At 44.0% G+C, this 10,784-nt stretch overlaps 1 gene segment (V, D, J or C); it reads left to right on the forward strand.

The window, feature by feature from the left end:
* The first annotated feature begins 6,273 nt into the window (after window positions 1-6,273).
* Window positions 6,274-6,758, forward strand: LOC134352461 (T cell receptor alpha variable 38-1-like). The segment is given in 2 exon segments: window positions 6,274-6,316; window positions 6,457-6,758. Coding segments are annotated over 2 exon segments (345 nt in total).
* The last annotated feature ends 4,026 nt before the right edge of the window (window positions 6,759-10,784 follow it).

Raw genomic sequence — 10,784 nt, forward strand, 5'->3', positions numbered from 1 at the left:
GTACTAGGTAATGAACCGGGTCAGATCACAGATCTCTCAGTGGGTGAGAATCTGGGGGACAGTGAACACCGCTCCCTGGCCTTTAGCATTATCATGGAAAAGGATAGAATCAGAGAGGACAGGAAACTCTTGAATTGGGGAAGGGCAAATTATGAGGCTATAAGGCTAGAACTTGAGGGTGTGAATTGGAATGGGATGATGTTTTTGCAGGGAAATGTACTATGGACATGTGGTCGATGGTTAGAGATCTCTTGCAGAATGTTAGGGATAAATTTGTCCCGTCGAGAAAGATAAGGAATGGTAGGGTGAAGGAACCATGGGTGACAGGTGAGGTGGAAAATCTAGTCAGGTGGAAGAAAGCAGCAAACATGAGGTTTAGGAAGCAAGGATCAGATGGGTCTAATAAGGAATATAGGGAAGCAAGAAAGGAGCTTCAGATGGGGCTGAGAAGAGCATAAAGGAGGCATGAGAAGGCCTTGGCGAGAAGGGTAAAGGAAAACCCCAAGGCATTCTTCAATTATGTGATGAACAAAAGGATGACAGGAGTGAAGGTTGGACCGATTAGAGAAAACGGTGGAAAGATGTGACTGGAGGCTGTGGAGGTGAGCGATGTCCTCAACGAATATTTCTCTTCGGTATTCACCAATGAGAGGGAACTTGATGATTGTGAGGACAATATGAGTGAAGTTGATGTTCTGGAGCATGTAGATATTAAGGGAGAGGAGGTGTTGGAGTTGTTAAAATACATTAGGACGGATAAGTCCCCGGGGCCTGACGGAATATTCCCCAGGCTGCTCCACGAGGCGAGGGAAGACGTTGCTGAGTCTCTGGCTAGGATCGTTATGTCCTCGTTGTCCACGGGAATCGTACCAGAGGATTGGAGGGAGACGAATGCTGTCCCCTTGTTCAGAAAAGATAGTAGGGATAGTCCGGGTAATTACAGACCAGCGAGCCTTCCGTCTGTGGTGGGAATGCTGTTGGAAAAGATGCTTAGAGACAGGATCTCTGGCATTTAGATAATCATGGTCTGATCAGGGACAGTCAGCTTGGCTTTGTGAAGAGCAGATCGTGTCTTACAAGCCTGATACAGTTCGATGAGGAGGTGACCAGGCATATAGATGAGGATAGTGCAGTGAATGTGCTCTATATGGATTTTAGTAAGGCATTTGGCCAGGTTCCACTCGGCAGGCCTATTCAGAAAGTCAGAAGGCATGGGATCTAGGGAGGTTTGGCCAGGTGGATTCAGAATTGGCTTGCCTTCAGAAGGCAGAGGGTCATGGTGGAGGGAGTACATTCAGATTGGAGGATTCTGACTAATGGTGTCCCACAAGGATCTGTTCTGGGACCTCTACTTTTCGTGATTTTTATTAACGACCAGGATATGGGGGTAGAGGGGTGGGTTGGTAAGTTTGGAGACAACACAAAGGTTGGTGGTGTTGTAGATAGTGTAGAGGATTGTCGGAGAGAGCAGAGAGACATCGATAGGATGCAGAAGTGGGCTGGGAAGTGGCAGATGGAGTTCAACCCGGAGAAGTGTGAAGTGGTACATTTTGGAAGGACAAACTCCAAGGCAGATTAGAAAGTAAATGGCAAGATACTTGGTAGTGTGGAGGAGCAGAGGGATCTGGGGGTACATGTCCACAGATCCCTGAAAGTTGCCTCACAAGTAGATAGGGTAGTTAAGAAAGCTTATGGGATTTTAGCTTTCATAAGTCGAGGGATAGAGTTTAAGAGTTGCGATGGAATGATGCAGCTCTTTAAAACTCTGTTTAGACCACAATTAGAGTATTGTGTCCAGTTCTAGTCGCCTCACTATAGGAAGGATGTGGAAGCATTGGAAAGGGTACAGAGGAGATTTACCAGGATACTGCCTGGTTTAGAGAGTATGCATTACGAACAGAGATTAAGGGAGCTCGGGCTTTACTCTTTGGAGAGAAGGAGGATGAGAGGAGACATGATCGAGATGTACAAGATAATAAAAGGAATAGATAGAGTGGATAGCCAGCGCCTCTTCCTCATGGCGCTACTGCTCAATACAAGAGGACATGGATTTAACGTAAGGGGTGGGATGTTCAAGGGGGATATTAGAGGGAGGTTTTTTACTCAGCGAGTGGTTGACGCGTGGAATGCACTGCCTGAGTCAGTGGTGGAGGCAGAAACAGTCGTGAAGTTTAAGAGACTACTAGACAACTATATGGAGGAATATAATGTGGGGGGTTATATGACAGGCAGCTTTTGAGGGTCGGCAAAACATTGTGAGCCGAAGGGCCTGTAATGTGCTGTACTATTATATGTTCTATGTTCCATGTTCTATCCCAATACATTCTCCAGTATATCCATGTGGTACATGCCAATCTACCAGCCACTTTGAATGAAGGAACTTCGCAAATCCGTTTGCGCCGTGTGAACGGCGGCAGAAGAGTAACGGACATTGAAATGTTACAAATACCAAACAATAAATGCATAATCTATTGTTTTGGAGGTATACGGCATCACGAACTGCAGGTGTCATTACGATTCTAGAAACATAGGAACACAGAAAACGCACAGCACAATACAGGCCCTTCGGCCCCCGTTGTTGTGCCGAACATGTCACTACCTTAAAAATTACAAGGGATACCCATAGCCTCTATTTTTCTGAGCTCCATATACCTATCCAAAATTCTCTTAAAAGATCCTATCGTAACCGCCTCCACCAGCGTTGCTGGCAGCCCATTCCACGCACTCACCACTCTCTGCGTAAAAAACTTACCCCTGACATCTCCGATGTGCCTACTCCCAAGCACCCTAAACCTGTGCCCTCTTGTGGCAGCCATTTGAGACCTGGGAAAATTCCTCTGACTATCCACACGATCAATGCCTCCGATCATCTTATTTTCCTCTATCAGGTCACCTCTCATCCTCCGTCGCCCCAAGGAGAAAACGCCGAGTTCACTGAACCTGCATTCATAAGCGGCTCAGGGTGTCTGACCCTCCAAGGGAGGAGTTGTAAAGTTTGATGGCCACAGGCAGGAATGACTTCTTATGACGCTCTGTGCTGCATCTCGGAGGAATGAGCCTCTGGATGAATGTACACCTCTGCACTCCCTGTACATTATGTAGTGGATGGGAAACATTGACCAAGATGGCATGCAACTTAGACAGCATCCTAGACAACTTCCCTCAATCGCTGAACTCTGCAGCGAGTGGAACGGACAACGCATCTGCAGATGCGACCTGCCCACTATTCAGGACATATACAAAGAGAGGTGTGTAAAAAGGGCCCGAAGGATCATTAAAGACCCGGACACCCCAGGCACAAAATTTTCCAGCTGCTATCATCCGGGATACGGGACTGCAGCATGAAATCCAGGACCAACAGGCTCCGGAACATCTTCCTCTGCCAAACCATCAGACGGATTAAATCATACCGATACAACTGTATTTCTACGTTATTTTGACTGTCCTTTTGTACATCGTATTTATTATAAATTATTATAAATTGCACATTGCATATTTAAACGGAAATGTAACGTGAAGATATGTACTCTTCATATAAATAAAAGGTGCAGGTATCAAAATCAATTCTATTCGATTCAATTCATATTGCTTCTCCCTCACAGAAACAAGCTCGATGCCGGAGAGTACACCGCTGTGATGTTTCTCTGTTACATCATGCCCACAGCATTATCCAAAGTATCATATCTGTTGTTGAGGGAGATTTCCACAGGGCACTCTGCACTGGCTGTTTAAGTCCTTTGTCTTTCTTGTCACTCACTTTCCTGCCTCCTGTAACTCTGGTGCACCCACCATCTCTATGCCCAATCTATCACGCACTCAGCCTTTCGAAACCTCCAGCGTTCATCCAGTTCCAGCTTCCGCTCCATAAAACGGTGTGTAAGAATCTGAAATTGCATGAATTTCATCCATGAGTAGTCGTCAGTGATACTGGGAAACTCCGAGTCTTTCAATATCCAGCAAGGAGTACATGCGATATTAAGGTCCCGATCATGATTCCGGCCAGACACGCCGAATGCTTACTCTTTCCCAACATGCTGCGTGGCCTGCTGAGTTAGTACTCCATTTTTTGTGCATTGCGTTCAAGTATTCTGCCTGGCATACTTACTGTTCATGCTGAGAAAATGTAAAGAATGAAAAAAAGAACAATAAATAAAGTATGGGAAAATAAATTTGTCTGTTACATTTCTTACTCACGCCTACTCTCGCTGAAACATCGAAGCAATTCCTCAAGTTCACTTTGTAACACTGCCGACTCCACGGACGGCCCTCCGCTTTCCCCTAACTTTTTCGAATTTGTTCTTGTCAAGCAATCCATATTACTTTTCAAAACACGAAAATACCGTGAATTGGTGGGTTATGCATTCGAATTGGCGAACGTGAGAGAGCTCCGTGTTATCATCTTTGAGATCTCCGATTGGCAGCAGTTTGAAACACCAAACCGCCGCGAGTATATGCCTCATTTTCTCAATCGGCGAACCTGTCAGAGTTATGACTTCTGACGCTTTGCATCTCCGATAAGCTCTGGTTAAAAGATCAAACAGCTGCCAGTTGATGCCGTGTGTACTCAATAGGCAAACATGTGTGATCTATGTCCCAACACGCTTCGGATCTCCAACTGACCGCAACTGAAATACATATTTCATGAATTTCCTTTTCCAACAGTTCGCATATGCGATTATTCATTGCATTGCGTAGCCCAGATTTCACTTACATCATTTTCAATTTATGTATTTATGTGTGTATGTGTGTATGTATGTATTTATTTATTTATTTATTTATTCATTCATTCACTCATTCATCCCTTGATTAAGTAACTACATAACTAAATTATTTATTGTTAGTTTATTTATTTGCTAAGATTTCAGTACAGTTGGTCGCGTAATACTCGAGATTATTAAAGACAAATTGGTAACTGCGGAGGTATAAGGAAATTAAAGCTCTGCAGACTATTTTCCGTGAGATCACCGAACCCCAATCTAATCACAAAATCCTAGACATATCCAGGTTCAATACTAATTTAGAAGAAAACAGACCGGAGTTTTAGTCTTCCTATTCGACTGTGGCACTTTGCATTTCCACTTTTCTCTTAACCGTGAGCTTTTCCCCGCCTCACCAGTGTTAAATAAATATTTTGGTTTGTTATTGTACCTCTGCAAAATAGTACCTCACATTCGATGTAATTTGTTGCATTTACCTTGCGGATGCGTTGAGGTTCTCTTTGTTTCCTTCTGGCATCTTTAACCCCAGGTTCCTTCAGGTAGAACAGAGAAAATAGTACAGTGCGGCATAGCATTGAGCCTCCGGAGTAAGGTGCGGTGCAGAGCGATGTAAATCACTTCATGATCCTTCTAGCGTTTCGCCACACCCTGCACTTACCTTTGTCCACCATTTGTCCTATATCGATATGGCAGCAATTCTCTCTAATATCAGTTTATCAGCCTCTACCGGCCGCAGTTGCTGCAGAGCCTAGAATTTTACAGGAGGTTTGCATTGGAATTCCCCAGTAATAATAATAATAACAACAACAACAATAACAATACCAATAATAATAATACGGTATAACCACTGACATCTCATTAAAACTGTCTTCCACTCAACTTACTGCAAAGCGGCGGTCTCTTGCGCTGTCTTTTGCCGTAGTGGATATCAACTTCATTTTATCTAAAACAGAAAATCTTCCAGATTTTACAAACTCTGGAAGTAGGGTTGCCTGTTTTACGCCTTTATCAAGCGCATACAAATTGAAACAGTTTGGCGGCAGATTTCCTCTCATCCATACTCTCTGTTGAAGAAAAGCAGCCATGAGGGATTGGTGCATCGAAAGTCTGAATGTGCCATCACACTCTTCCAAGGCAGAGGGAGAGTTTGTCAGCTCGTCCTGCGTACCTGTCGTCAAGATCAGAGCACAGACTGATTTCCGTCACAAAATATAAGAACTGAAGCATACATGAAAACTCGGGGCACACGCCACAACATCAATAAAGAACAAACAACCATATATTTTTTGGAAAAGAAAAAGTTTCCGGTTCAAGGTGAATGAGTCAGACTCATCCATTGATAGGCCATCTCCGTCACGCATGTTGAAAGATAGGAAGTCATGGGTGGGGCTTCCTCACTCGGTTCAAAGACACGACACAGAATCAAAACCAACAATTGTCACTCAGCAAACCTGTTCATAAAAGTTCACTGCCCAACTCTGAAGTACATTCCACCATAACTCTGCAGACCGTGAGCTCCATCTCCTCGTCACTTCAGCAATATTCCTTGTTGACGATGGCAATCTTATTTGTTTTCACACTCTGGCTCTGCTTACGGCGTGAGTACCTTTCACACATCCACATTACATTTACTTTAAATCTGTTTGAGCCCTCTGAGATACGACCGGCTGAGATTATTCATGTGATTCGTCCATGACTACAACTTAATTTTTTTCCGTGTTTTTTTTTTCATTCCTAGGTTCATTGAGTCAGTCGGTGACTCAGAGCCCGTCCATTGTAAACTTGAATGAGTGTCAGACTGCCACTATCACCTGCAGTTTCCAGCCTGGTTCGACGGGTGCATATCGCTTTCAGACTGGAAAATTCTTCAGGCAGACCAATTCAGCGGCCGAACGGAAAGAGGTCACCCGCGGGGGGAGATTTGTTACTTGGGTTAAGAAAACTGATATGCAGTTTTCGTTGGAAATTCGGGACCTGCGAGTGGAAGACAGCGGCACCTATTACTGTCAAGCTGTGTACAGATGGAATGCAGCACAATGATGGGATTCGGCTTCGCGCTGTACAAAAACTTCCGCTGTAGCTTATTCCTGATTTAGACGGAGCAGAATGGATCTGCGGGTTTAGTTCATATTCCTGTCTCACTGTGGATCCATCCGGCAGTCCGGCTAACAGTCATTATTGTTTCGATTCATGTATAGTCGTTATGTTCCCACCTCGCGTGTGCGCAGATGTTGTTGCCGGCCCTGAGGTATGTGTCAATAAATGCCGACAAAGAATTAAGAAATACACATTCCTGTCGCCAACTACAGACGGAATTGTTCCTGAACACTTGGAAACGGAAAACGCAAGCGCTGCGAATCTAATTCCTGCTCGACTCTTTCATCGATTCGCCAGAAGATTTGAAATTCACATCAGGTACTGTGTACAATTTGGGACAAACACAGTGGAAGAGATCTCAACAAAAATAGAAAATAGTAAATATATAAATAAATTATATTTAAACGATATATTCTCCATATCCCATACCAAAAATACAAACGTGGCGATGTTCACCGACTAATCTGTTTAGATTATTTTTAATTTCCATATTGCATATGTATTTCTGATTGACACGTATGCTATGTTTTTTTTTTCTTCTCCGAATCTGTCTGCGGTGCGTGTTCCAGTTTTCTTTTAATCTGGTCTTGCTTTCGCAGCAAGAACATATCGACATGCCGGCAAATGGGGAATATTCTTGCTATGAGTTGTATTAACAACCCTCGGAACATTGTGAATCCTATTGTAGCGTTTCCTAAGCAGATTCACGTGAGTGTAGTTGTTGTATGGTGGAGACTGAGAACAGGATCATTGTGTATGTATGGACGACTCATACTCTAGATGGAGCAGGGACAAAGGTCACGGTCAGGCCCGGTAAGTATCCACAGACACCGACGATTCCTCAGATATCTCACCCATTTAACTATCGTATAATAGATGATCGCTTGATTTAAAATCATTAAACTTTAAATGGGTCTGATGTCAAATCTTGTTTCTAAAAAGTGTGTCAGGGAGGACGGAAGCACAGGGTGTCTTCTCTGGGGGAGCCGTTGTTGTAAAAATATTTAACACATCAGGACGTCTCGCGTTCGTGCTGCTGGTGAACAATACATGTTGATAGTGCCAATAACGCCCAAACAGCAAAAATGATCAAATACAGAATAGAAAATCAGGTGCACCGGCCCGAAAGGAAGCAGACTGAGAGGAGGCAGGTTCATTCGCAGAATATGAGGGATGCATTTATTTTCCACTGCAGTAGGGTTTAAAGAGCTGGACCGATGCACAGCTCTTCACTGTTGAAAGAGAGTGACTGGAATTTTATGGTTTGTCTTGGGTGGTGTGATTCTGTAGACTGAATCTACACTCACTGTGTAGAAAGGCAAGGTGGTAAACTGAATTAACAGAGTCAGATGGAAAGGGAAATTTCTGCTATGAGTAAGGATGAAATGCTGGTGTAATCTTCGCAGAATGAATCCAACAGACTTCTGTCAGACCGTGGGAAATATTGTTGGCAGCTTAAGGCATAAACCGCAAGCAGAATTTGTATGCATATATGTAGGTCACCGAGATGCAAGACATAATGAAATTTGTTTTCTATAAATTATTCTCAAATGGTACAGCGAATTGCATACCCCATTGATGAAAAATTAACAAAGGGGAAGGGAATAAAACCTTGTAATCGGCTGCTAAAATCCAGTCGAAAATAAACCTTCGCCTTCAGCAGCTTAGAAAATTATCTGACCAGTCTGTACCGTTCAGTCTCATACTGTGATGAACATGTTACAATGCAAGAGGCTGTAACTTATGGGGTGGAAATTTATTTAAGAAAAAACAATTCTGGATTGAGCATCTATCATTTCGAAAAAAAAAATCACATCCATCATTATTCCGAATTAAACTGACATTTAAAATAAACACCACAGAACTGAGAAAAATAAGAAATTCGGCCCATTATATGTTTGTAGCTTCTCTGCAATTGTTCCATGAAATTAGTTCTTCCTTCCACATAGATGTCCAAAACAGGAAACATGTTTTGATAATAGCAAGATGTCCGCAATTTACCAGGAGTCCCTGATTTTATTTCACTGCAGCAATTCCTTATAATAATTGTTAACTTCATTAAATATTATTTACTCACATTCCAAATGAAACAAGTTTCTCTGAAAGAAAAATCTCCTTATCATATTTGGGAGGCCTTTTCTGACAGCTATCGGTAAATTAGCAATAATCTTCCTTTACATTCATACAGAATCAATTTCTCCACCGTCTCAGAGTCCAGAACTACAAACTACACTTGCCGATACTGCCATTTTAACCTGTGGATACGACGTGAATTGTCGCAACACAATACACTGGTATCTCCAGCTTCCAGGACAGGCACCCATATTCCTGCTCCAGGGACAAACTTTTGGAGCACAAGATAAGACAAAAAGTGCCGGAGAACGAATTACTGGTTTTGTCGATCCTGGTAAGAAAATCAGCCAGCTGACGATCTCCAAAGTGCAACTGGGTGACGCTGCTGTGTATTACTGTGCAATGAGTCGGTTTGCAGCACTGTGATGCCGCGCATGGACAGCGCTGTTCAAGAACTAGAGTGATTCTCGTTACAAGCACACAGTGCTAGGAAGCAGCGAGGGAACAATACAAAAACTCATTTGGTTTTATCATATAAATACACCACTGCCGAGCATGGAGACAAACGGCAAGAAACCGCAGTGTGGTGGGATTTTAGTAGAATGATAACAGAGAAAATAGAAGTACCACAATCAACAACCAAAATATGCTGGGAGAAATCATTATGTCCTGATGGAAGTTCTTGGTTCGAAACATCATTTCCATGGAAGCTGCCGGATCCACCGATTCCTCTCATTTCTACTGATGGAAGACACCCCACTCCCAAGAATATATTCCCGGAGCAAAATGGCATTATTGCCTTCAGGGAATTCGCATCTTAGATCAGAAGTGCATAAGACACAGCAACAGAATTGGGCCGATCATCCTATCGAGGGTGCCCCGCCATTCCATCATTATTATTGTGGAAATCGGCCAGTGAGTGAGTGAGTGAGTGGGCCAGTGAAGGAGTGGAGTTTGAGTCTTTGACTCGAGAGATTCTGGCGGTTTTGGCAGTTGGTCTCGGCAATCAAGTCAATCAAAATTTGAATAGATCAGAAGAAAGCCGTTGATTAGACAATCAAGAATTGAATAGCTCAGACTGAGCAGAAAGCAGCTGATTGGGCAGTGTAGGTCAGGTGACCAAGCATTTTGAGAAGCTCAAACAGATAAATAGAGCGGCCTGTGGAAAGTAGCCAGTGGACCAGTGAAGGAGCGGAGCTTTGAGGCTTTGACTTGAGAGGCTTCGACGAGAAGAGGCGGAGGACAAGCTTTCTCGCAGTTAATCTTTACAATGTGTCCTGAGACGATGATGTGCCTCTCATGTGAGATGTAGCAGTCTTGGGGGAACGCCCCTCTCCCGCAGAGTCACATCTGCCAGAAGTACATACGGCTGGGCGATCTGGAAACCATGTAAGGAATCTGGAGCAGCAGCTGAATTACTTTCCACTCATAAGGGAGACTGAGGCAGTCATAGATGACAGCTACAGGGAGGTAGTCACACGTAGGTTGTCGGAAACAGGTCCTTGAGTGACAGTCAGAGGGGGAAAAGCGAAGATGAGCAGACAGGTAGTACAGAGCACCTCTGTAGCCATTCCCCTGAATAATAAGTTTACCGTCCTGGATACTGTTGACGTGGACGCCCGACCAGGTGTGAGCCAAGGTGGCAGGGCCTCTGGCACTGAGTCTGACCTGGTGGTGCAGAAGGGTGGGACGAAGAAGAGGAGATCTGTCGTTATTGGAAACGCTATAGTCAGGGGAGCAGACAGGAGCTTTTGTGGACGTGAGAAGGACACCCGCATGGTTCGTTGCCTCCCGGGTGCCAGAGTCCGGGATGTCTCTGACCGGGTGCACGACATCCTGGTACGAAAGGGAACACAGCCAGAAATCGTGATGCATGTTGGTACCAACGACATAGGC

The sequence above is a fragment of the Mobula hypostoma genome, chromosome 10, assembly GCF_963921235.1.
Source record: "Mobula hypostoma chromosome 10, sMobHyp1.1, whole genome shotgun sequence".
Classification (NCBI taxonomy): domain Eukaryota; kingdom Metazoa; phylum Chordata; class Chondrichthyes; order Myliobatiformes; family Myliobatidae; genus Mobula; species Mobula hypostoma.